Raw genomic sequence first — 27946 nt, 5'->3', positions numbered from 1 at the left:
TCTCATTGGCAATGTTAGGCATCACGCCTCCTGGCATGCTGGATTTTGTAGCTCACATTCTAAGGTACCTATCTCTCCCCACGCATTGTAGAGGGAGCCTAGGCACCTAACTCAGGCTTTGTGAATCGCATTGTGGTTGCTGTGATTTTTCTAGGTGTTAGGCATTGCAACGCGGAGAGTTTGTGGAGCCGGGCCCAAAGGCTTCGAAATTGTTAAAAGAAGTTAATTTATCTTCTAACAATCAGGATCCCTTCATTTGGTTCTACAATGTAGATCACCAATTATTTATAAAATTGTTGTTAAATATAATTAAGAATTACTACAGCAACTGAAAATTGCCACATTGTCTGTTTGCTGTTGCTAGAATCAGAGTTTTGCCAGGTGTGCAGGCTCAGACAAAAACAGTTCTATTGTTTAGAAAATTTGTGTGCAGGTGTTTGTTTGATTTTTTGTAGAAAACATTTACATTCTTCATGCTAAATCAGTATAAAACTATGTCTTCATCTTTTCTCAGCGTAACTACTGCAATTCCCTTCTGTAGGGCCTGCAAATCCCAGCTTTCCAGATTCCAAAATTCACAGAAAACTGCTGCCTGCCTTCTTACATGCACAAAGAAGCATGAACTTATCACTCCCATTCTCACATAATGCAAATAGCTCAGCATTCATTTCAGTATACTGTTCAACACTGACCTTGCTTTTAAAACCTTCCACATACTTAGTCCGCTGCAACTATGTAGCTGACTTCATGGACTTTGTCTCTCTTTCTGCTCTTCTTTTTAGGCCCTCTACTTGTCTAGAACAATACTCATTAATATGTTTTGCACTTATATAGTATGTTCATCTGAAGATCTCACAGCCCTTTACAAAGTTGGATAAGTATTTCTCCCATTTTAAAAATGGTGGAGAAAGAGAAGTTAAGGTCGAAAGACAAGATTTTCAAATATGGGTGGCTAAAGTCAGGCATGATTCATGAAAAAGAAGTTTGATTCTCAAAAGTACAGAGCACCCAAACAGCTCCCAACTGACCTCTGTACCTCTGAAAATCAGGCCACTGATTTAGGTGATAATTAATATGGATTTTGATATCTTGTACCCAAATTTGAAACTTTTGATCTAAGAGACTTGTAGGCCACAGTGGAAGTAGATTTTTTGTAATTTTTAAAAACAAATATTGATTTTTGGACCCGATCTAGCATAGCACTTAAGCACGTTTAATTTTAAATATGTGAGTAGAACCAGTAACTTCAAAGGGACTTTTCACATGTTTGAAGCTAAGCCCCATGCTGAAGTGCTTGCTAAACCATGGCCTTAGCCATTCTGCTTGCAGAAGCTTCCTTTTAATCCTATTAGCTCCATCTCATTTAAAACTTTCTGCAGTATTATTTTTCTTGGGAGCTTTCCTGCAAGGTGATTTCAGTGGAAATGCAGGTGCCCAGACAGTGCCCAAAGGCAGATGCTTGCCCCAAATTTGGGCCTGAGCAAGACAGTCAACATGTAGCTTGGATTCCTGAGCAATCTCATTTTTGTAGGAAAAGATCCACTCTGAGAGTGAATTGAGGACAATAGGAACATTTTTACAGTTGTTTTCATTGCCTGTGCTCATTTTAACAATCTATTCCTTTCCCAGCAAAGCATGATACAAATCAATACAAAGCCCTTCTAAAAGCAGTCTGTATGAAACTTTAAGCAGAATGGTTAATTCTTCTTTTTCTCTTATTATTTGTATTTTTACAAGAAAAGAACACAATGTCCACAACTTACATAAAGGGTAATGGGAAAACATTTCATTTGCAATTGTATTTGGTTTAGAAATCCCCAAACAGGAAATTATGTTTGTTTGCTTTTTCGTAGGTCTCATGTGCTCCAGGCATTTGAAATATTCAAAAATTAATAACGCCCCACTCACATTGCACAAAGCATTGTTGCCAGTTCTTTTTGAGTTTCCTTCCTCCCTCTTCACCCTTTCTTCTTCAGATTCCATGGAATAAAATTAGCAGCTGTCTGCCAGGGTGAACATTTCATTTCTAAGTTCCGAGAAGGTGCTGACTGTCTGCCAGCTACTGAATTAAGAACAAAACAAATTACAAGCAACATCTTCCAACTTTCAATTACTTTTGGCTGAAAATGTGCATTTCTAGCCATGCGAACACTAAATCCACCATTGAACATGCAGAAAACAGATGTTTTAGAAAGGATACTTTAATGTCACAAGAAAGATAAGGCAACAGTTGATTAAAATAAGAATTGGATATTGATTAGTTTTACTAATATTAAAGCTGCTAGATTCCTTATTTATGATCAGAAGGACCTTGTAACAATTTGAAGATTAAGCTGGTGTAAATTAGCACAGCTCCACTAGTTTCAGTAGTGCTATGCTTATTGACAGCATCTAAGGATCTGACTCTTAAATTTCTAAATGGTATCTTAAAACCCTGTGAAGCATGGAATTCTGAAGGTGTTATCATTTATACAGTAATATTTTTAAAACACAGATATCAGTTTGTAGTGCATATAATTCACTTGAAAAAATACATTACTGGTTCTTTTACTGAAGAATTTGAGGTAAGGTGCAATAGGGCATATCCAGTGAGTTATCAATTGTCTTCAGTTCCATAATTTTCCATGTGCAAACTTTTTATTTAATGCTTATCCAAAAGTCCTTTTTTTAAAAAAAAAACTTGCTTGTTTTAGTTTTATATCAATCTTTCCATTGCTGAACAAATTTTGAACAGCCTCACTTACTCTGCTTCTGAAAGATTAAGAGAGTAGGCAAAATTGTGCAAAATGTTCAGAAGAGTAGGTTGTTTTGAAAGCACATTTTTACCTGGTTTGGTGGTTGTGATTGATTTGGTTCTGGTTTCCTGATTGGCTGAGCCTATTCCAGGTGGTGCAGAAGTTTTGTTTGCATAGCACTGATGGTCTGGATCAAAGATTTAAAACAAAACAACAACAACATATAGTTTTAAAAAAAGGACCATCTCTTGCAAACACTTCTGGTTTTAGTGCTTATTGTCATGAACAATCCCATTGAAGTCAAAGTGTTATTGGAGGATTGGGCTCTGATATTGGCAACAAATTAGAGAACTAGATCCAGAAAGGATGAGATGTAAATGAATGGAAAATATAATAAGAAGAATTATGCCAATATCACACCCTTAGATCCAGAATTTTATCTCAGTTATACTAGTGTAAATCCAGAGTGACAATATTTACTTCACTTCAATTATTCTAGATCAGTGATTTTAACCTATGGCATGCAGACCCCTGGTGGCCCACAGACTATGCCTAAGAGGTCCAGGAAAGGTGACTAGGAAAATAAAATTTCAGATCCCAAAAAAGGCATTCCATTTTTCTGATCAATCATTGGGTATGTGAATACTCCCACCTACAGGTCAAAACTTTGAAGTACTGTCATTACTAGAGAAGCCCACTGTTTAGGGCCCTGGTTCATGCTGTGTCAAATGCTGTGCTGAGCATGTGAAACATTTATAGTTTAATTCTGTTCAATCAGTTTTCAGTCTAAGATTTCTATGGTAGGGGTCCGCAGACCAAAAGTTGAATTTCCAAAGGACATTCAAGATGAAAAAAGGTCGAAAACCCACTGTTCTAGATTTACACAACTATACATTAGGTAAAAATCTGGCATCCTACTCAAGCATCTTTGAATTTTTTATTCTAAATAATTCCCCATTCATACTTCTCTTCCTAATTTCTCTCACTCTAAAATGAAATGTTATTCTAAAATAAACAACTACCTTACAACAATTAGTTTATCAGTTCTATCTATGTAAGAATATTTAGACTAGAAGCAATAGACTAGAGTGTGTTCATCTAGTAGCAGCAAAGTGAAACGGGAGTGTCTAGTTCCAATTATAATCATCAATCCCATTCCCACTCAGGCAGCTGTAAGAGGCATTGAGGTGTTTGTGCTGGAGGAGGACCTCAGTAGTAATTTTTACTCTAAATGGTGCACACTTTGCTGTTGCTTGCCATTTAAATTGTAGTTTTATTGACTTGCATTGGAGTTGTATGATATTCTTTAAGTTTTGAAATTTAGTCATGCAAGATGCATTACATTTTTTAGCTTCATCTGGCTATTCCTTAGTAAAAAGAAAACAAAAAAAAATGCATGACTGAACCAATTAAGTAAATCCAGCAGTAAACTGTGTTCTATTTTAGTACATCCCAGAAGAAGGTGGTGACTTTTATTCCACCTCTTTCCTTTGCCCTAGTGTTCTCAGTTGGAGAACAAGGATTGACACCAACTTTCTTTGGAAAGACTTCTGTTGGCTTTCGTTTGAGTGGAATGCTGTCATTCTGAATACAGGGAAATCTCTCAGGATATCATCAAAGGATGCAATGAGAATTTGATCTTTATTATTTGTATTATGGTAATACCATAAAACTGCAGTCAGGATTGGACTTCATTATATTAGGTGTTGTACAAACATATAGCCTATACAGTATAATAATGCTTCCAAAGAAAGTGAAGCCCAGAATATTCCTGGCCGATTGTCAGTGTTGTCATAGGGAGATTCCTTCCTGAACCCTACTGCAATTTTCTCAGACCCTGGAGCATGACAATGAGTTACTTGGTCTTAACCTGTATGATTACAAATGTTATAATTGGTCATAAAGTTATCTAATCTAGTTTATAAATCCAGTGCTTGTCTCTATGAGCCCCTACGTTTGTGAATTCCACAGGCCGATATAGTCATTTATGAACAAGTATCTTCACTTATTTGTTTTATATCTACCTGCTTTTAACTCATCAGGTGACACTCCCTGTTCTCTTACTATGGAACAAAAGAGAGACTGAGCAGTTTTAACTATACTCTCCATAATACTTCAACTCCCCACTTGCCATTGAAGACCCATGGACAGTTTTTCTCCACATGTTTCTAAAATCCTCACTAGTGGAATGAGAACTGTAATAGAAAAAAGGATTGAGTCCCTCCCTACTTTCACTGAAAACCATCACTATAGTGATTGTAAATGCAGCAAAAATATGCCAAGGTCATACAAACATCACGTAGAATTGTCAGCTCCCAAAGCTGGCCTCAGTCTCTCTTTCATTGCCCTGGCAAACAGTGAACAGATAACAGGATACTGAAGACTATGATGTTGACCTTTCCCTATTGGCTGGAGTGTATTTAAACTCAGCTCCTCTTAAGAATGATCTCAGACCAGCAGAGCTAAAACTTTTAAAGAGAAGGCCTTTGGTGTCTCTTTGGCAAAACATGCTGCTTTCTACACAGAGGGGGCCAGATTCTTCTCTCACTTAGGGCTTATCTACATTTGAACAGGTTTCAATGTAGCAGCCGTGTTAGTCTGTATCTGCAAAAAGAAAAGGAGTACTTGTGGCACCTTAGAAACTAACATTTATTGGAGCTTAAGCTTTCTTGAGCTACAGCTCACCTCATCGGATGCATGCAGTGGAAAATACAGTGGGGAGATTTATATACACAGAGAACATGAAACAATGGGTGTTACCATGCACACTGTAACAAGAGCGATCAGGTAAGGTGAGCTATTATGAGCTGTAGCTCACGAAAGCTTATGCTCAAATAAATTTGTTAGTCTCTAAGGTGCCATAAGTACTCCTTTTCTTTTTGCGGATACAGACTAACACGGCTGCTACTCTGAAAACTACTCTTATTGCAGAATCACAGTGTCTTTTTCTGGTTTGCTTTAATCCACAACAGCTATTCCCACTTTAGACGCACACCCTACCTTATTCTGGAACAGCTTCCCTGTGCAGACAAGCCATTATACTGAAGTCAATGGGAGTAGCTCCTGTATAGTAGAGCAGAAATGGGTTACTTTCTTCTTCCAAACAGCTTTTTTCCTGCAGCTGTCAGATCTGTAATGCTATAGCAGTTGAACTATTAAGATGGTTTCCAAATGTCATGCACCATTGATTAGGAAACAGGTTTTGTTACCACAGAATTTGTTCTTTTCTGAATTACTGATAATTTCAGGATGTCATGAGGCGCATTGTTAAGCATCATTAGATGTCTGACATGGAAAAATACAGAACAGTCCTGTTCAGATAAAGCTGGATTTCACTGAAGTTAGAAATTAATTAAAGGATATATGCCCATGGGGTATGGGCTCTATTCTGACTATTACAGACAGACGATATATGGAAACAGTGCAGTGGCAAGAAAATTACAAGTATATGCTAAGAGGGAATGGAAATGTTAACTACATAGATTGTTACGAAGCAACCATTATAATATAGTACAGAAAAAGAATAAAGTATACTATATATTGAACACTTTTGTGTTTTCAATTTAACCTTATCAGATGAAAAATAGGTCTCTTCCAATGACCAGTCCATGGAAAATTATAAGCAAAATACACCTCCTAAATTCCACTATTCAAGAAAAGTTTTGCCCTTAGTCATACCCATGAAACCCTGTTGAAACCAGTGGGGTTATAAGGGCAGAATATGACCCTTTGTCTATGCAATTGAGATATCAGAAGGTAGAACAGTGGGCAGAATGTGTCCAGCTGTGTAAAAGATTCAGTGCAAAATCCAGAGATTGTAAGCTTTTGGGGGCAAGGACCATCTCTTGGTTCTGTGTTTGTACATTTTGATAGTGCAACCAAAGTAAGACCCAATTAACAGTGAAATGACTGTGATTATACATTCTTAATAAATTAGTGTCCCCTATTTTACTCACTATAGGTTCAATCTTTCAATAGGCAAAGCACACTCAAGTCCCATCAGCAGAGGAGTTGAGGGCAATCAGTACCACACAGGAGTGCTCAGCACCTTGCAGGGTCAAATCCTAGAACAAGTGGTTTACTAACACACTGCCAACTTATTCCCCAACTTGGCTTTCAAAAGAAAATAAATTCTTTTCAGAAATCGAATAGTCTCCCCTGTCATAGATGTCATTGACTGGAAGACTTTTCAGTATCATCACTCTGTGGAACTGCAACGAGGTGGTTTTGATTGGAAATTAGATTTCCATTGGGAGCCGCTGCCAGAGCATGAAGAGAAGGTACGCCAGTCTGCCATCAGCCCCATCAGGTACAGTTCATCAACCAATATGCTTACTCTCACCTCAGCAACACAGTCACAAAATCTAACACACCCTCCAGCTAACTGAGAAGAGACAGGATTACATTCACAGGGTTTTTTTGGCCCGTAATTTTTGAGAGGAGAGGGTTATTGGTTTACATTAAGTTTACATATCCAGTAGGTTTTAATTTATTAATATTATTATTAGACTACAATAGGGTCTATGTTATGGCACGTGCTTTCTAGACACAGACATTGATCCAAACAGTGTACAATCTGACAGCGGGGCTGGAACAATTTGTATAGTGGGGGTACTGAGAGCCATTGAACCAAACTGTAAACCCTGGATATAACGGAAACCACTTTAAGCCAGGGGGTGTGGCAGCACCCCCAGAAACCCTAGTTCCAGCACCTACACAAACTGAAAAGACAAGGAATGGGGGGAGGGGAAGATGCCATATACAAACTTATTAGGATAATGATAGTCACATGGCTTATTAATTACATGTTGATGTGGGGTGTGTGTGTGTGTGTATATAAGTTAAAAATATGCTAATCTCCCCATCTCTTGACCCCTCACTCAACCATTCATCTCTTGCCTCTTTCTCCTATACCAATTTCCAACTTCAGTTCCATATTTCCTTCCCTCCACAGAGTTGAACAAGTCAGTCATGCAATAAATGAAATAGATTAATAGTTGATGTACTCAGTTAGGCTCAGATCCTCAAGGATACTTAGGCACCTAACTCCAAATTGAAAGCAAAAGGATTTCATATGGAGTAGAAGAAAGTGTGGGAATTGCGGTAAGAGAAGCAGATGACTAAGGTGGAGCAGTGGGGAGAGGGATGACAAAATAAGAGACAAGCAGGGAGAAGTAAAGTATGGCAGAATTATGCAGCGCCTTAAAGGCAGCCACAAGAAGTTTGAGCTTAGTGGAGGTGGACAAGGGGGAGTCAGAGGAGGGCTTCAAGTGGGGAGATGTGATCAGATCAACATGTGAGGGTAATCTTATCTGCTCTATTTTTATGGCCTGGAGGAGGTGATGAAGCTGTTGAGATGAGAATCTGGGGGAGGTTTAATCTTTTTTCTCTGTTCACCCAGCTAAGAGCCTCAAAACATTGTGCAGGAAAAAAAAAGGCTGCAAGATTTGGATATCACCTAGAAGTGTCCAAAGAGGGAGGAGTTGAAGTTCAGACCTAGTTTACTGAGTGACAGGGAGGATGGTGGTGTGTTCAGTAGTGACAGAGAATGGGTGGAGGTCAGAGGCATTCAATGTAGGTGGCAGGGTAGTGCTGGTTTGGCAAGAAAAATGGTAACATGAAGGGAAAGAGAACAAATATGTAGCGGAAAAAGTCCGTGCAACAATGAGAATGATTTCTGGGGCATTCAGTGGCACAGAACAAGACCAGACAAATTGGAGGTTGAGGTGAGCCAGGGTTGGGGGTTAGTAGGACACAGTTTACAATAGGGGTCAAGAAGGAGAAGAGAGTCAATGGTGGAGGAGAGAAGTGAAGGGATTCAGCAACAGAGTAAGTGGAGAAAGAGGAGGATTGAGCAGGGAGAATGGGGCGGGGGGAAATGAGTATAGAAGAGCAGTCATAGACATGAATGGACTGGAGGTCACAGAGGGCTGGGGAATGTTGGAAGAGATGAGGCAATAACATGAGAGAGAGAGAACTCTGCTACTGAGAGATCAAAGAAGCAGCAGCCTTTAGTGATTCCACAGTTTAGTTGACCCAATGCCAGGCACATCTCTTGGCTGGCCCACGCTGACCGCAAACTTATGGCCAACATCAGGTCAGCTAACTCAGGTGTTCATAACCATGTTCAAACATGGTAAAATTGTAGGTAAGCCCTAGAATCTAGGCTAACAAGTAACCTTGGTGAGAAGACTGAGGGCAGGACTCAAAAACCGCGAGGGTGCTAAGAGCAAGAGGGTCAGAGGGAAGGAAGCAGCTTCTTCCCTGCAGAGCTTTACACAATAGTGTCTTACCTGTGGTGTCTGCAAGTGTAGTTTTGGCCATCTCCGTTTAAAATAAATAGCAATTGTGTACATTTGTAAAATAAATGAATTACACCGTGAAATACCCTGATCCCCATCTCTCTCCCAACAGCAAAATGGCTCACTGCAAAGTCCCAAAATCTGCCACTACTCAGCAAGTGGAAAGCAACACACACACACACACACACACCCCTACCTTTTAAACTAGAAACACAGTTGACACCAAAATTCCCCTGCTACCCTCTCAGTGATTGTAAGGCCCACCACAGGATCATACATTGTTTTATAGAGACCTCTCCATGATCAGAGTAAATCTCATTCTCATTTAACTCTCCATCCTAAATTGCAGAAAGATTCACTTTTAAACTGTGCTCTGTCTAGAAGTCCCGTGGTGCCTGGTGGAGTAGTGGCAATGGACCGACATTACTTCCAAAATATTGGTGCTTATGATTCCGACATGACTCTATGGGGGGCAGAAAACCTAGAATTATCTATAAGGGTAAGAATCTGAAGAAAAATGTCAAGTAACTATTGTGTGTTGAAGAGAACGGTATTTAAGAGCCCAGAAACAACTTAGAAAATAAAAACCAAGTACAAAACTGCATCAGGTGAAAAGAAATTTCTGTTTTCTCAGAGAAATTTACCCCTAAAGTTGACCAGCAAGATGTCAAGTGACAACACTCAGAACCACTAAGTTAGAAGCAGTATGTCATCAAAACAAAGTCTCATTGGCTGACCCTCACCTCATGAAAGGACAATATTTTTAGCACCTTCTGAAAGCTGCATTTTGCAAATGAACCCTTTCATGCATGTAGTATTTGGAAAGTGTTAGCTGCAGAATCTTAACAACTGGAATGGACAAAGCAGTGTGCCTTTAACACATGTTTAACAAGTAATGTTAAAGACTTGAGTAAATCAACAAGTTACACACATGTTAAAGACACACTGCCTTGTCTACACTAGGCTATTAACACATATTAGCTAACACCTCCCAGATCTTAGTCTAGATAAGGCCTGAGAACACAAGCAACCAAATTATAGCTGTCTCCTTCACGGGTGCACTGGGAGAATGGACTTCCTCCTCCTTCTGAGGGCCTCCTCCTTGGGGCACCCCTAATTTGGCCCCATCAGTATTGCTATCAGATAAAATGAACCCACAAGGCTACTGGCCGGAACAGATTTTTACTCATGTCAGTGTCTATTTCACCTTGCTTTGCACACCTCGATTACTTACCATTTGCTAAATGGTATTGATAGCAATGTACTGCCTGCATAGCGGATACACCATGTTAGAACCCTTTTTGTCTTCATCTGTGTTACAGGCCTGGCTCTGTGGTGGTTCTGTTGAAATCCTTCCATGCTCACGGGTGGGGCACATCTTTCGAAATCACATCCCGCACTCTTTTCCCAACGAAGAGGCTGCAGTGAGGAACAAAATCCGAATAGCAGAGACCTGGCTGGATTCCTTTAAAGAGATTTTCTACAAGCATGACACGGTGGCATTCCTAATTAGTAAAGTAAAGACATAAGTGATGGTCCATCTCAGGAGGGAGTAAAGTAAATCCTTACCATTTGGGGAAGGGAAGGAGAGAGAGTTTTTCTTTTCATAGCTGATGAATGCTGCTTGTTAATGTCCCACCTATTGTTTAGCCACTTCCAGAGGGAAATAATTTTGTCTGAAGAGAAACAGCCAGCCAGTACACCAGACTCAGGAAAGCATTTATTGAGGTATAACTCACAGTAAAGGTGACATCCTGTTTAGCTCATTGTTGTCCAGAAGAAACTGGCTATAGTCTTACAAAACTAGAGTGAAGCACACAGGAAGATAACAGAAAGGCTCTAAGAGCCACAGACACCCCAACCATTGTACACCAATTAGATTTTAATTTGAGGAGTCATAAGGATGCGTTGAATAGGGGATTGGATACTAGCAGCCATTCTGTCTTACAGTTAGGGTGTGGTACTATAATGACAAAGCATCACTCCTCACAAATCCTCCTGGAGTGACTCCGCCTGCTCCAGAACCACAGTTTAGGTGGTGGCTGTTTGGGTTCAGCCCTGTGACTGAAATATATCATATACCCAAACATGGGTTTCTTAAAATCCAAACAGCAGAGTTGTTGACAATCCTGCTGCTAGCCCTATTTCTTTGGCTCTGGTACATTTCATTATACCAGGAACCTTTTCCACTCACTAGTAGGGCAGAAGTTTGAGCAGTTTTAGCAAGCAGGTGAAAAAGTAAAATCAGTAAAGGAGAGATGTCATTAATTTTAAAATGCTGTGCTTACAAAACTGAAGACTGATGCTACATCTAGGCAGTGTGTGGGTTGGCACTTAGCACTGTCTGAGTTTCCTCAAATAATTTTGGCACTGTATTTCAATCCTGATCTGCCAAACTCCAGTTGCTGCAGTCCTGAGTTGCCCAATCATGCTAAATTTTATGACAAGTTTGAGACTATATCAAACTAATTTTTTTCATCTGATTTTTTTCCAACTGAATTTTCTCTTGCTACTTATATTGCAAGACTTGAACCCCATTGGCCAAATTTCCATCTAATTTATAACCCTGCTGTCTCTTTGAGTCAATGAGCTAGCAGTGTAACTGAGAAGAGAATGTGAGCCCAGGTTTGCAGAGATCAATGACTGGGTTCTTATTTCATTTAATAATTAACTGAAGGTGCTTCTTGTTAACCTGGTAATAACTTTATCCTGAGCTAGTAAACCCTTCAGCTTCCAGTGTTGCAGTTTATTTGCTATCAAAATCTTTGCCTTTGACCTCAAAGTTTATTTTGCTTAGGTTACTGTTATTACCTCACAAATATGAAGTGCCCTCAAATGATATTCATGTTCAGCTAACGTAATATTAATCTATTACCTTCTTCCACATACAGTATTTTTGTGTTAGTATAGCATTGTGTATTAATCCATAGAGGTAATGAATGAAATAATTTGCAGTGCATTCACTTGCAGTCATCATAATAGTCTCGTCCCGCCACGATTTGTTGAATTAATAGGGGTAAATAGGGCCATCTACTGGCCACTGGAAAAATCCAGGGAATATTAGCTGAACATTGACTTCTATTAAGTAATTTTTAAAAAATGTAACCCCAATTTAGATTGCTTTATGCATTTTTTTCCATTCAGAATTTATTTTTTCTGGGTCTGAACTCTTAGGATGTGGTTTCTTCATCGCAGGCTCAGAGCTGGAATAGTTTATGTGACAGAAGAAAATATCATATCCTATGAATATTATTCAAACATTTATTGTTATTATTTATTACCAGTATTACGTGCTGCCTAGAAGCCGTCATCATGGACCAGGATGCTGGGCACTGTACAAACACAGAACAAAATGATGGTTCCTGCCCCATAGAGCGTCTGCAGAAACAAATTATTCACATAATAAAATGAGCAATTAATGGGAAAAATAGTCAAATCAATTGTTTATATATACAATTTGATCAGTATTACTGCATATGTTAGACCAACTTCTAAGCTCATTCAAGAGAAGATTTTGGTCTGTTAAAGCCAGGGCAATCAATAAGCCAAACTCTAACAGCCTATGTAACCCCATTGGTTTCAGTGCAGTTAGTGTAGAATTTGGTTTTTTGTTAAAAAGAGGGCAAAGAATTACTGATTTTGCAAGATAATTGTACTTGTTATGGATGATGAAAATCCTTATTCCCACCCCATGTCTCCTCTTTGAGACACTCAATCCCCTTCCTGCCCCAGACTAAATGTTATTTTAGTATAAGTTTACAGGCGGTGTAGAAGTGGTCTCTCTCATTTGTGTAATGCATCTGAAAGACACTAATTGTAACTTGCTGTACATACGGGGTGGCAGAACTGAACCCTCCCTGGGTAGTATATTTCTTTTACAGCTTCTTAAAACCAAATATATTAGTACTTGTTTACTATCCATTCAACTGCCCTATGCTTTCTCATATAAGGCTGAGAAGCCAGACTGCAACGAGCGCCTTCAACTCCAAAAGCGACTGGGCTGTAGAAAATTTCATTGGTTTATATCAAATGTATACCCCGAACTCCACCCACCAGAGTACAAACCAAGATTCTCTGGCAAGGTAAGAGGGAAATTATTATTATTTATATTACTGGAGTACCTAGAGACCCCTACTGAGATCAGAATCCCATTGTGCTGGGTGCTGTACAAATATATAGTAAGAGACATTCCCTAGCCTGGACAGTTTACAATCTAAATAGACAAGGCAGATAAAGATTTGGAGGGAAAACGAAGGCACAGAGAAGTAAAGTGACTTGCCCAATATCACACAACAAGTTCCAACTCAGGAAGTGAACCCACTTCTCCTGACTCCAGTCCAGTGCCCTATTCCCTAGCTCATGCTGTCTCCCCAAAAGTTATAGGATTTCACATTTAATAATTATAACTTATTAAAACAAACATTTAATAAAACTGCTTAATGGGGCAAATCCTGAGGCTCTTTGTTTCTACTCAGTCCTTTCTCAGGAAAGTTCCTATTGACATTAGTGAGAGTTTGCCCGAGAAAAGACTAAGCATTGTTTTAGGATCTCAAAATTTGACCCAATGTGAAAAGGCTTAGTGGCACCTCAACGAGCGTGAGAGTGAGTATGTGTACATGAGCAGGGGATCACATCCTGAGCTCAGAGTGTAGACAAAGCCCTAGCATTCTGCTTGATAGATTCAGAAACTGTAATGTAATATACTACTAGTTATCCTCATATTGTTTAGAATGATATATAATTCCACGTTTGTCATAACATACCAGCATATGTAATATGGTCATGATACTGAAAACATTCTTGTGACTATTGTATTAAATTCAGTACCGTATACACAAACAGGGCAATTATTAGAGCTCATCAGAAAATAGTTTTTTTTGTGGAAAGTAGTGACTGTCTGTTGAAAACTGAAAACCCAAACCCAAAAATTTGGAGAGTTTTGAGTGTTCAGTTTTTCTGTCAAAAACATCAAACATTTTCAGGGAACACAGACAGTTTATGCAAAAATTTTAATTTTGTCAAAAACCCAATTTTCCATAAAAAATTGTTGGAAAAGGTTTGACCAGATCTACTAATGATAAAGTGGAGGTTTAACTTTAACTTTGCCAAATAGCATTGGGCCAAGCTGATCTCTTGTGTCACTCTACTGACAAGGCTCAGTTTCGCTCAATATGCGAGACTATTTGATCTTGCCTATGAGTGAAAGGACTTTACTGGCTGAATAATTAGCCAAAGCACGTACAATAAAAAGGATACAACCCAAGCACCATTAAAAGTTAATTAAAAGATGTTTCCTTTTTAACTGATTGTACTTTATTTCAGTATAAATATTTATTTGCAGCTGTACAATACTGGTGTTGGCTTCTGTGCAGATTACAGATCTGCATGGGATGCTGCAGAAGGTCCTATTGAGCTGTCTCCTTGTAGTGACAATATTAACCAGGTATTGTATATTTAAAGTTTTTGTGTACTGGCATCAAATTTAAGGCCCCGATTCAGGAAGGTATTTAAGCTGGTGCCTAACTAACTTTAAGCATTGACTTCAATAAGAGTACTCATGTGCTTAAAGTTAAACAAATGTTTACATACTTTCTTGAATCGGGGCTAAATACTGACCAGCTAAATTACTGCAATAATATGTCTTGCTGATTTTGTCCCATCCAAAAAATATGTTTTTTTTTCCATTTGGGAATCAGTTCATCTGAACCTTAAAATATTGAGGTTCACCACACCACTATCCCATGATATTTTCAGTATTCTCTATACTAAAAATGAAAAGTGTATGTGATTGGACTGAAACACAACAAATACTGTAGTATATTGAATTACTGCAAATGATAAATGTCAAGATTTTCATGAAGTTGACTGTTATTTTTTCAATCAGTTTTTGGAAACTTAAAAAAGGGAAAACATATTTTAGTTAATATAACAGAAGGATTACTTAGCACACTGCTTGACAGAACAATAATTTAAAGCAAAGATTTACAATACAGCAAAAACATTCATTCATTCAAATGAAATCTCAGTAAGCAGTCTTTGTCTAATGAAAATACAAACAGCATTGTGACAGCTTTACTGTATTCTGCCTCTCCTTTTTAAGGTAATATGCAAAGTGTAATTTAACCACCGACACCTAGGATATGTCTGTTCATTTTCCATGACAGATATTTAAAGCTGGCTTCTGTTTTTCACCTGAAATTTTTTGTACATTTTAGGTCATTTTGATATTTAAGTATTTGATCTGCAGCACACTCAGTCATCTACATTAACTAAAGTGTTTCTGTCCAGAGATTTGTGGATGCAAAAATGAAAGCCTGGTTTACATCAAGCTAAAAATGAGGTCTTTACTTTTTATCTCCATAGAGGTCAGTCAACAATACTGAGTTCTGGAATAACATTAAACAATTAGAACTCTATGCTCTGATTCTTTTACATCCAAAACTCCCATTAAAGATAGGGGAAGTTTTGGAAGCTCAAGAAATATAAGACCAGGACTTTAGATTGTATATGCCAATATTTGTGTCTTGATTGGTTTGCAAAAGTTCTGCTTCCTGATTGACTCAAAGATAGATGTTTTCCCCTGAACTTTTAAATTCATCTCTCTTTTTGAATGCTGAGAATGAACTCAGTGAGAGTTGAAACTGTCCGGCACATGTGGATTGGGCCTATGAGTACAAAGTGATTATTTATTATTTTCAGTAGCATCTGGGGAAATGGAAGACTAGGAAGTTTAGGGAACAAATATAACAACTCAAGAAATAACAGAGATGGATTTTTCCCATATTGTGATGTCTGGGAATGTCCCACCAGCCGGACATTCCCCGACCTTTAAAAAAAACAGAAAAACATTGCCTACAAATGTTATATTCTGCATCTACTTTGTACATGTTATCGAATCCCAAAAACCTTTACTTATGGAAATAGTCCCAGGAAAGTAGTCGTGCTAGGACTACTTGTAAGAAAATAGGTTTGCAGGATCAGGCCTATTGTGTCTCCTTCATTCATCTTGGTGTTGTATGTTAACAGGAAATGATTTTGCAACTAAACTAGCAACTAAAAATGAATTGGAATGTTCTTCAACTTTATTAATGCAAACAAACCCTTCTTTTTCTAGCATTTTGAATATAATAGTATGAAGGAAATCCGGTTTGGTTCCACTCTGCAGTTTTGCTTTGATGTCAGACATGAGAAGGTTATCTTTCAAAACTGTACGCAAGAGGCAGAAAATAACCAGCAACAATGGGATGTCCAGGAGGTGTGTAGTGATTTTGTCATGAAGCTAGGCTAACTGAAAACAGTCCAAAAGTTGTAGGGAAGGGGTTACCAGAAGTTTTAGATTATGGTTTCACTGCATCACAGTTTGCATCCAAGGTACTGTGAAGCTATTTGTCCTATTCACACCAACTTCCTCATACAAATTTAGTTAAGAATAAGAGTTAAAGCAACCATTCTATAGAACCGCATGCTCTAGAACCCCTTGCTTGGCTTGAATTGGATCCCTTTTGGGAGTAGGGTGGGGCCTTAAAATTCCCCCTCTACTGCAGTATAGGAGTATCTCCTTCTATAAGAATTCAGTATTATTCAGTGGAATTCACCCAGCAAGGTAGGAAATTATCTGCAGCATGGGAAATTTTAAGGGTCTAGGTCAATATATGGAACAAAGTGTTAAAAGAGATCTAGACAGATTTATGAGTGGGACTGTATGATGGGTTGCTTGTCATGGTAGGGGGCTGGGCTCAGCAGCCCTGGGACTCACCAGTTTATGTCTTATGTTCCTAGAAGCTCATGCGTCTAGGCTTCAGACAGCTACCTGCAGGGGTCAGGAAGGGATTCCCCCATCTCTGCCAATGTATTCTGGTTTTTTTTTTTGTCTCCCTCCTGTGAAACATCAGAGATGCCCACGGATGAACACTGAACACTGGACAGGGTGGGCGAGGGCTCTGAGGTGGCATGAAGCATTCTCTGTCTCAGGTGCTTGGCTGGCTGGTTCTTGCTCATATGCTCAAGGTCTAACTGATCACCATGTGTGGAGTCGGAAAGGAATTTTCCCCCAGGTCATATTGGTGGTGACCTTGGGGTTTTTTCACCTTCTTCTGCATCATGTGGGTGAGAGTCACTTGCCAGGATTATCTGGGTATATCTCATTTAATCATTTCCCTGCCATTACAGGAGTCTCGGGCACTAGTGCCTGTCATTCCTACGTGTTCTCTCCCAGTGGCACATCATTGTCTAGTCCTCTGTGGACTGTAATAATTTGGTCTAATTTCAGTTGTTGGGTTTATGTGCAGATGCTGGGTGATGTTGGTGGCCTGGGATATACACACAGTCAGACTAGGTCCCTCCTGGACTTAAACTCTGACTCGATGAACTTCCAGTTTTTCCACACACAGAACAGGTGCACGGCCATCACATGCATACTACAGCTCTGAGTCTATTATAGTTGCAGTTATGGGGCACTTCTGCTACCATTCTACTGCCCAATCCCAATGAGGATTCATTTTCCCCAGCATTGGACTAGGTTAGTCTTGGCAAGACACAGTCCAGCAACTTATGCTGGGGACAACATTTACCCTCTAAAAAGCAGAAGGCACTGGGAGTTGGGTGGGGGCTGATCTTAATATGTGCTGAGTATGTACAACTCCCATTGGCTCAATAGGAATTATGGGTACTCACCACCTTTCAGGATCAACCCTAAGGCTTTTACAGTAATCATTAAATTTAAAGTACTACTCCAAACAAAGAAATAATCAGCGATCCCTACCGATTGCATTTCTTTGTTAGAAGTTTAAAATACACATTCTGATCTTTATTGAAAGTCCTTTACTTTTTCTCCATTCCTTCTGTCCCTTTTTTGTCTTTTTGTAGAGTGGAATGATTGTCCACATCTTTTCTGGTAAATGCCTAGAGGCGGTGAAGACTGAAGCTGAGAAGGACTTGTCCTTACATTTATGTAACAACAATGAGAATCAGCTGTGGCGATTTGATCACTCACATGTGCTAGATGAGAGATGACTGACAGGTTTATGTGAAGACTGTCTCCAAACCTCACAGTCACTTTCATTTGGGATTCAAGACACACAGATTCCTGCATGCAAAAGAAAGTTGTGTGTGTCTGCCATGGTCTTCAGGAGAAGATAGAAAGATCTTGCTTGGAAAGTCTTGCTCAAGTAATTGCACTAGGCTCCTGGTTTAACCAACTCAAGCGAAAAATTATTATTTGTTCTCTTCAACCAGAGAATAAAACTACTGTGAGTATCAGTAATGCCTCTACAGCTCTACACCTGCAGAAGACAAGAAGTTTGCCCTTTTAAGGAAACTTGGAAGACAAATTGCCAAAGGGTCTCTCTTCTAAAACTTCTAAGAAAACAGGAAGATGAATCTTTGTGAAACTTTAGAAACTCTCTCAAAAGAAGTCTGCCTTGTTGAGATGAGTTTAGCCAAGCTGTACAGTGCACTTGTGACCCATATAAAACAAAGTAGGTTTTGTATGTATCAAAGTAGAATATAATTACTTTTGTAAGAAATAATTAATATATTCCTTTCCAAATACACTGAGCCAATACCCTACTCTCAGTGAGATTGCACAGTGTGTGTGAATTAGCAAAGAATTGGGCTACATCTTGTTCTTGTTAAAAATTCTTATTGGATGTCAATGGGAGTACAATCAGGCTCCCTGTCTTTGGCCCACTGTCTCTTTCTGCCTTAATCCACAATCTAAATTGGATGGGACAATGACTCCAAAAAAATGGATAGATATACAATGTTCATGCTTTAGTTTCCTTTGGGGTTTAGTAACTCCCTGTCAGCAAACTTTCCATTAGTAGGCTTCAGGACACCCAACAAGAGCAGAGTGTGAAAGACATAGGAAAAAAAAAACCTCCCAAACAACATGTATTTTGACATGGAATTTATTGAAGGCATTCCATTTTGGCTCATAAAACGTTGGGAAGAATTAATGTACTAAAGTAAAATATCACTAATGCACTAAAGCAAAGTTGTAAAAACTTCCAGTTGAAAGCAGAAAATGGAAGAACTTTAGCTGCAAAAGACTTTATAGCTACATAAAAAGAACATATTGGTGTTTTATTCTTTAAAGTGGCTAGCAGCAGATACAGGAAAAGGAAGCAGAGTGTTGACATTGTTGACTCTAGAAAAGAGGATTCCTATAGCCCCTAACTCACCATGAGTCTCGTAGATGGTCCTCAAAAGTAACTTATCAAGGTTCTTTTACTGGGAGCATGATCGTGCATCCCTTCTGAGCTCAAGTCTCTCACTGAAGTTAACAGCAATTATTATAATATGAGGACCATAGTGTCAGAAAGTCTAACTTGCATGAACACTTTATCTGGAGTCCTTAAATTAGGAATGAAATCAAATAGGGCTGACACCTTCAGGTGCTTCCAAAATAGGAGGGGGAGAAGTTTGGCAAGACAGACAGGTGATTGCAGGAACCTTTTCCTAATTACCTGTCTTTCCTTTAGATCAGCTCACACTTCATTTCCATATCAATCAATCACAGCCTTCAGACAGGTTTCAGAGTAGCAGCCGTGTTAGTCTGTATTCGCAAAAAGAAAAGGAGTACTTGTGGCACCTTAGAGACTAACAAATTTATTAGAGCATAAGCTTTCGTGAGCTACAGCTCACTTCATCGGATGCCTTCAGACAGTCATTAAGGGGGCAGCACATCACTATTGAAACCTAATTTATTGCGACTTTTTTTTAAAGAGACAGAGAATGTAACTATTTCTAAGATTTAGAGCAAATTGACTTCGTAGTGGGGCTTGGCACAAGGCTGAAAATAATGGAATGTTCTGTTCAGAACAATCCAGGTGTCAGCCTTTGGGAAACCCCAGAAAATAACATTCAACAGTAGAAATCAGTCACAACAGAAGAAGCGAACATCATTGAGGGCTGTGTCATCGATAAAAATATTATGGTATGGTTCCTGTTTGGTTTCAATGCCACAAATTCCACCTCTTGTGCATGAATTACTCCATCCACCATAATCACCAAAGCTACCGCCTGTTCCTTCTATGATAGCACCACTGCTACAGCGGAATTTGATATTGTTAGCGGCTGTATCGTCTAAAATTCCTTGTGGAACTTCAACTTTCAGCTGAAAGGATGTTAGGAACCCAGTTGGACACCAAATGATTCCTGACCATTGCCCAAACCTAGGGGGGAAAAGAGAATTTCAATATATTTTTCTCTACTTGTTGCATAAAAGCCAGTGAAATGTTATTTTAATCAAGTCTGATCAATTTTTAAAATGGGAAGTATGCCAGATTTTCTGAATTATTTTGAATGTATTATTTATTAAGTGTTGAACACTAGCTGTGTTTGGACACTGAAGAATACACAGCGGATACCATTCCTTACATTCCAAAAATAAAGTGACAGCACAATGACAGCAGATTATCACAAGCTGAACTCATCACAAAGCAGCAAGGAGCTTTTCCTGTCTGAGAGCAGGAAAAAGTTGGAACAAAACTGAAGAAATGTGAATGTCCTGTTCACAGTATATGTGTCAAACTCAACAAAACCTGAGAAAACAAGATTCACTATAGATACATGCACACCAGAAAAAGCCTTAAAGTAAATCCATTCACATCAGTGGAAGTAAGAGGAGAATATGTTTCTTAATATCAATTAAAAATAGCTTGGAGTTTACTCTTTGTTGCCTGCAATAATTGTAAGTGTCTGCCTGGAAAAAAATTATACCCATACTTCAAAATCTGGATTTATGTTATGTCCACTCTTTAAAACTTTAGATATTCTAAATATTCATGTAAATATCAGAGTGTTCATAATTAATGTGAACAAACATTTTGGAAGGGGTATTAAACCTTGTGCTTCAGGATTCAGGCCAATCTCTAACTATTAGAAACCAGGATTAGACCTATGCAGGGTGCATTCTTCCATCTGCCTACTGGAAGATCAATGCATGTCTTCTGAAGCATCTAGGGCTGGCCACTATAGGGGAGAGGATACTGCACTAAATGGACTTGAGTCTGATCTAATATGGCAGTTCCTATAATCAGATAATATAAACTCAATTAAATGACTGAGCCATATATATCAGTGACCCACAGATCCTTTCATACACAAATTACATTTAAAAAACGCTCTTTACATTACATAAAGACATTGATACAACTGATAGAGGGTGAGGCATTCAAAGTTGAAACTGATAACTTGGCCCTTAAGGGACATCATCAACTTTAAAATAATCACATTTCTGTCTGAACATTTCCGTATTACCATTACAAGTAATGCCAAAGACTATTATAACTGAAAAATGAAGGGGAAATATTTCTCTTTTTTTTTTTCCTGTTTCTTTTCTTTGTGCATTTGATAGAACTCGGTGTATAGTCACTTTCACGGTTTCCCCTCTGTAGTCAGCCAGGTCCTGATCCTGCAATCAGATCTATTAGCTAGACCCCTAGATCTGATTGCAGTGTCAGGGCTTAGTTACTTAGTTTCCCCTGCTTGGGCAGAACTTTTTACACAGCAAGGTGGGGAAAGAAAAAAGTACATAAAAACAGGGAAATGTGATTGCCAACATTTTGGCCTCAGGAGCAGGTAAAGTACCTGGAATTACTTTTAAGTTATTTTTAAAGTGACTAGATTCCAGATTGACTGTGTCCCTATAACACAAGTTGTTATAAGAAAACTGTAAAGGCCAAATATTCAAGTGAGGATGAGGTGTCAGTTTTAACTTTAAAAGACCATCAAAGCTGTGCCTGGGGGAAATGGTAGGAAATTCAGACACAATACAGGCAATGTCTGCTATTTACATTGTAGCCTTTTTTCTCTGAATTTTGCAAATCATGCTTAATTAATATCTTGAGCCAAATTCATTGGGCTACACTGGTGCAACACAGACCATAACTTGGTCCCTTCCTCAGTAGTCGTAAACAATTATATTCCCAGCATAAAAAATTAAAAAGAACAACCTGGAGGCAATAACAGGCTGCACTCTGGTTGACAGTGCTACAAGTGCTCAGGTTCCTCATCCTCTGGTTTATTATAGATCAAACAAAATATAAAAGGTTGAAGTACCGTTAAACTTACTTTCCAGAATCAGATTCGATGGTATAGACAGCACTATGCGTACTGTTGATTTTTATGCAAAATAAACGGATCCCATTTAGTGCAGTGTCATCACTAGCTCCTCGATACTCCTCCACCTAAAATATACAGAAATACAGTAAGATCATTAACATGATAAGAACCTATAGCTCTGACGAGGGTATGGATAAAGTAATCAGGTTCAGTTACCTTTACACTATATCCCATAGCATAGAAATGTTCTGGGCACATATCAACCCATGTCCAAGTGCCCCAAGGTCCTCCATTAGTGACGTTTATTGAGTTGTAATACTTTCTGTCTGAGAAAGTGCCATTAGCTCGGATTTCTCTGTTACCAAAGACTGGGGAGACATAGGCTAAGCCAACCAAAAGGAGAATAGGACTGGCCAGCATTTTATAACAGCTGGATGAAGTAGTGTGAGCCACAGCACTAGTTTCTGCACTCTGTCCTTTATACCCCATTTTATCTCTGCCAATTTGATTAAAATAACAAACGTGTTCAAGATTGTCACATGGGAAAGTAGAACAAACAGTGTGTTTTGCAATGGTGATTTACTGGCTCATGTTCTTAAATTAAATCTGGAAAGTCTGCAGCCCTCAGGTTCTGCCCTGAATGAAATATATCAGTGCACACTAAAATGTTGCATTTTTGTTCATAGGGGTTATTTATTACATGGTTTATCTAATTATTTAGGGTCAGATTCTGTCACCCTTACTCACGTTGACTAGTACATTATTCTGAAAGTAGTTCCATGGAAGGTTCCTAATGGAAAGGTGTCCACATCACAATTGATTAGGAGCCTCAGAGACCTATAGGAGATTTGTATCCCTTGGTGCCACCTTAACTTGGAAACAAATCCTATAGTCCTTCAACATAACTTCCATTGAAGTCAATAGGAGTTTTGTCTGAGTAGGCACCTGTGACGATATGGCAATCTATGTACAGCTTATGAATGCTATTTGATATTATGAACTCTGTGTATGGTTATCAGCATTGCCGACCTCAGTGATTCAAACTCCAAAATCATGATTCAGACTCCAAAAAATCTTGAGATTGGCCCAAAAAATCATAAAATATTTAAAAAAGATTATGTTGTGTTTTTTCAGTATGCCTTTTGACTATTGAACTGCCCCGGCCCATTCTGAGTCTGTATGCGACAATTAGTCTTGCCCACAATCCCAAATGTATTAGGTAAAGTGATGTGGATCTCCTGGTCAGGAGCTCTCTCTGCCACATCTGGCCACCCCCGGCTAGCAGTTAATCTTGTCCCCAGTCCCTTTATCAGTTGTGTCTCCACCCAGTCCCCCCATCAGTCCCAGCCCCCATCAATTCAGCCTCATCCCTCCTGTTCAGCCTCCCCCAGTGTGCTCTACTCCCCCTGGGGTTCTTCACTCTCTCCCACGTTTGGGTGGACTGCAGCCAGGTCCCCACTCCTCCTGCCATGCTATGAGGGGTAAGCTCCAGGGACTTTTCACCCCCGTCCCTTCCTGGGCCAGGTGCTACAAGGGGAGAAGGAGGCGCAGAAATGCTGCCCTGTCCATTTTTCTCACAGTAGGAGAGGGGGGATGAGGGAGCAGTGTTGCACTGAGCTGTTAAGCTCTTTGCTCCCGCCTTTCCCTGTGAGCATGGCAAGCGGAGAGGAGAGACTTTGCTGGCTTCTAGTGGGGCTGAGTTTTGTGAGGGAACTGGAGCTTCTTGCATCATCGTGAGACGAGCTCCAGACACCTCTGAAATCCTGTCACTTGCACAAAACTCACAAGTGTTGGCAATACTGCATTAGGCCCTTTTGGTAGTCTTCACCATATTCTTCCATCGCATTTTTTGTGCTAATGAGAGAGGGAGTGGGACCTGGCCAACTACCTCTGAATGTGATAGTCACTAATGACCATCAAACAACCGAATAGACCTTGCCCAAGCAGAGCAATGGTGTCGCAGCAACCTAAGTAAAATCAGTCCTCTCCAGATTATCTATGGAGGACAAGAAAATGGAAGATTCCCCAAAGGGAACGAGGAAATCTGCGTGTTAGTACACACCTTCAAAAACACAGAGGCTGAGAAGGTCAAGGGTGGAGAAAAAGGGGCTTTCTGGGCACCAGGGAACCTTTTGATTGGAGAAAGTTGATGCAGGAGTCAGTGAGGAGACTCCATGATCTGGAGGAGAAGCCTGGGCTGGAGGAGTGAAGTCCAGGAGATGGGACTTGGAATTTTGAAAAGACACTGACCAGATCCCAAGGAACATTCAAAAGTGGTAAAAAAACCTAAGTCCTAGACTTGTTTACAGATGATTTACTATTTTACCTACATCTGTATATCTTTTGTACTATGAGTAAAGTGTACTTTGTTTTAGAAATCCATCTGGAAAGATTGTGTCTGTTTGCTTCAAATATTACATGTTCCTGAAGGGTTAAACTATAACTAATGTACCCATGAAGGTGGAGCTCTGTGGGAGGGTATGCTTAAGCTACTAGAGTGTATTGGGATGGGTTCAATACTGGTCTTGGGGCTAGGGCAGGTGGACTGTTGGGTCCCATGTACAAGAAGAGATAGCAGGCAGAGTCTATGCCCCGGGAGTGAGCCTAGTGGCCAAAGAAAGGCCTGGAACGTACCCAGACGCAGAAGAACTTAAAAGCACACATTCAGGGTATGAATCCAAATACAGCAGCCTGGTGTGTATCCAGCAAAGGGAAGCTTGACCAGGTCTGTGACGGCACTGCAGCAACTAACCTCTAGAGAGCACAACCTGTGAAACACCCCAAAGGTCACCTCAGGGACTTTTACCTTGCTGAATGACCACACATCTTGGACACTTAATAGTGCAGAAACATTTCCTAACATTACGATTATAGAGTAAGTGGATACAGCTTTTGCATGTAATATTGTTACCTCTCTGCCAAGCAGTAGATGTCAGGCCTTGCAGGTCAGCTTGCCTTTGAAGGAGAAATCAGAGGTGTGGTGTATGAGTACACAAAAATACACCAGTCATGGAACAGAGGTTCTCACAGATGGCCTGCAGGCAATACCGTCTTCCAGGGTTCTCAGCCCACACACCAATGCCCAATTTCCAGGAAGCAACTCTGCCTCAAGAATGGACTGTAGTTCGAGATTAAAGCCAAGAGAAAACACACTTGCTGCTTACCACATCTCCCCAAAAGAAACTCAGGGCCCAAAACCAACACAGCATTTTCTTTCAAGTTTAAAATTTCCTCACAAACTAAGAAAAAGTACTTGTAAGATTATGTGTAACAGCACCATCTAGTGACCTGTCATAACAATATGCATTTTCAAAAACCATAATCTCTAATGTTTTTAAAAAGTGATCTATAATTTATATTAGTCACCAGAAAGCTGTATTGTGCCAGGCTTCTGGATGATGTAGAAAGGTAATCAGGAACTTTGATGATACAGAACAGATGTGAGATGTCAGCATTGATATTCTGTTCTATTCTAGTGTGAACCTGGGTAGTGTACAGTACAACCTGAAGGTTGAATAATTGAATCTCTTTCTAAACAGCTGCAATATTTCTCTGCACAGTCTTTGATGTGTACTCTCATGATGTTTACATAAAAGATAAGTTTTTGCTATAAATACAAAGAGGAGAAGATAGACTTTCTACTCATTCTTAGGAAAAAAAATACAAGGAATATTTTTAAGAGACTGTTTTAGTAAGCTACGTTAACAGCATTTAGGTAACTGTTCAAAAGGGCCAGGCCCAAGACAAGCCACAGAGATGCAGTAAGAGCCCAATATTCCTTTTTTCTTCATTTAATCAGAAAGACAAACCTAAAGGGGATTTTCATTCTGCAATCTTCAGGATGTGCAAGTGGTGATTTGTTCCAGTGAGCTAGAGAACCTTTCCTATTAAAGCTCCCTTTTTAGTTCCACAAGGCTAAGAGTGGAGGAGCCCACAACTGTTCATTAATTGATATCCAAGAGCAATACAGATTTCTGCCACAGCTAAGAAACCCTGCTCTCTTAGTTTTGGGTTGGCTTGCATTGGACTGTTAGGTAATGAAAAAATGATGGGATTTCCAAGAGCAAGTTAACAAAGGGAAACTTTCACATCATGCTTCAGGCATATATGTGTTTCTTACAATGCTTCATTTGACATTTTCCTCTCCATATAGCATTGCACAATTGGCCAGCTGAATTGGGTGAGTTTGCAGGGTAGGAGCTGTCACTTTCTTCTGAAGGATCAGAAAAGGAGCCAATAGTCTGATGCATTACGGCAAGTTATTACAAGTAACGGTGATTCTAGTCAAAAGAGCTCAGATATTTGGAGCTTATTGTCAGTCACAACAATTGTATGAATGCTAAACAAAATTGGTGTGATGTATCACTCTGTAATGACTCATTGCACCGACTATGAAGCAATAATACTGAGGGCCTTCGGAGAGCTCTAAATGTAGATGAGACATCCAGTCAGAACAATGTCATTGTGTTATAAAGCACAGACTTCGGTCTGCAAAAGTGACTTGTAATCTGAGCCCTTCTATCCCACATGTCCAATCTGCTCTTTCAGCTGACACATGGGCATCCACATTCAATTTAAGAATAGTTGTTATAGGCAGGAAGCTCAGAATCCCCTTATTTGCTGCTGATGTCCTTTATTCTCTGATCCTGGGTAGTTCATCTGTTTGTAAACATCTAAGAGCAATGCTGAGGGATCAGCTAATTTTTCAGTTTTTAGGATTAATATTTCTTGGTGTGAAACTATGCCAGTTTCAAATACAGACTAAGAGCAATATTCTCCTCTTATTTTCATGGGTGTAAATCTGGAGTAACGTAATAAAAGTAGCTTGAATTATTCCAGATTTAGTTACCAAGGATTTATGCAGATACAACTGCAGAGCTTGGCCAAAAGCATCATTTATAAAGTACCAGTACTTTATATCAACTGTTCCCCAGAGAGCTTTACATACCTAGAGTGCAGAATAGCCCCAGCCTATTAATTAATATTAATAAATTGCCTTTGCAATGCAATTTAGAAACCTGTTTACTATTCTGGCATGATAATTTCATGGTTCCTTGTGATGATTAATCCATCAAACCTGAGCCTCTTTCTCCAGAACACTTTATTTTTGCAGGTGCTCCTGATATAACTGCCCAAATAGTACAAGAACGAACTAGACAAAATGTGCAGACACTTTATTTGGCATGGAAAGAAATCAAGGACACAACCCTGCCACAGTTGCAAAAATCAAAAGAGTATGGGGAATTTGGCCTTTCTAAGTGGAAATTCTACATTTGGGTGGCCTTGCTGCAATCTGTGTGGGACTGGCAGTCATTGTCTTTGAATTAAAAGCATGGTTTAACCTGGCATACTATCAAATCCTCTCTTTGTAAGAGCTTTCATTTGGCAAATGTACTGCCAGAATTTCTCTGGCTGAGAAAGTGCTATCAAATCCTATTATGAATAATATCATGAAAGTGGGCCTCTTAGTTTAAAACATTGAGTCAGACTAGGTTTCTCCAACTGCTGATTTCTTTGAATTGTCCTTTAGCTAGGAAACTCCCAGACTAGAAAAATTAACAGGAAAACAAACAAAAAGGACTTAAAAAGATCAAGGAGTGTTTTATAGGGAAACATATTAAATTATTCCAACCAGGTAATCTTCTGTATCAACCAGAATGAAATGTCTGTGTGCACCTATACGTATGGCATTTCTTATTTTCAACTCTGAACAGATGGAATAACAGCTTTCAAGACAAGGCTGAACATGAGGAAGTCACCCACATATAATTTCTAATGAAAGATAAAGGTATCATGCATAGACAATCAATACATAACACATCTATGCTCCTTCTGTATCTGGGT

General features: G+C 39.3%; 2 protein-coding genes across 3 annotated transcripts in view; one reads left to right on the top strand and one right to left on the bottom strand.

Moving 5' to 3' along the window:
* The window catches only part of GALNT15 (polypeptide N-acetylgalactosaminyltransferase 15), a 41402-nt gene extending 21974 nt beyond the window's left edge, over nt 1-19428 (top strand). For both annotated transcript variants that reach the window (XM_038393436.2, XM_038393435.2), the window contains 7 exons: nt 6877-7044; nt 9419-9536; nt 10360-10554; nt 12988-13119; nt 14379-14480; nt 16152-16292; nt 17903-19428. In XM_038393436.2, the coding sequence (XP_038249364.1) occupies nt 6877-7044; nt 9419-9536; nt 10360-10554; nt 12988-13119; nt 14379-14480; nt 16152-16292; nt 17903-18049 (1003 nt within the window). In that variant the 3' untranslated portion in view covers nt 18050-19428. The remainder of the gene's footprint in view (nt 1-6876; nt 7045-9418; nt 9537-10359; nt 10555-12987; nt 13120-14378; nt 14481-16151; nt 16293-17902) is intronic.
* A 337-nt stretch (nt 19429-19765) lies between these two features.
* On the bottom strand, nt 19766-23411 carry LOC119852271 (vitelline membrane outer layer protein 1 homolog). Its single transcript, XM_038393438.2, has 3 exons — nt 22319-23411; nt 22112-22227; nt 19766-20211 (listed from the first exon to the last, which is right to left on the bottom strand). The coding sequence occupies exons 1-3, from the start codon at nt 22589-22591 to the stop codon at nt 19914-19916; spliced, it is 687 nt and encodes a 228-aa protein (XP_038249366.1). The 5' UTR covers nt 22592-23411; the 3' UTR covers nt 19766-19913.
* Between the last annotated feature and the right edge of the window lie 4535 nt (nt 23412-27946).

Source organism: Dermochelys coriacea, chromosome 2 (assembly GCF_009764565.3).
Source record: "Dermochelys coriacea isolate rDerCor1 chromosome 2, rDerCor1.pri.v4, whole genome shotgun sequence".
Classification (NCBI taxonomy): domain Eukaryota; kingdom Metazoa; phylum Chordata; order Testudines; family Dermochelyidae; genus Dermochelys; species Dermochelys coriacea.
This window is presented reverse-complemented; position numbering and strand designations above follow the sequence as displayed.

What these genes read in the sequence shown, in the direction of transcription:
- LOC119852271 (XM_038393438.2), bottom strand. Translation starts at nt 22,591, where the DNA reads ATGGGGTATAAAGGACAGAGTGCAGAAACTAGTGCTGTGGCTCACACT. An exon ending in CTATGGGATATAGTGTAAAG is followed by an intron (nt 22,228 to 22,318) that starts GTAACTGAACCT and finishes TGTATATTTTAG; the next exon opens with GTGGAGGAGTATCGAGGAGC. An exon ending in ATCGAATCTGATTCTGGAAA is followed by an intron (nt 20,212 to 22,111) that starts GTAAGTTTAACG and finishes TTTCCCCCCTAG; the next exon opens with GTTTGGGCAATGGTCAGGAA.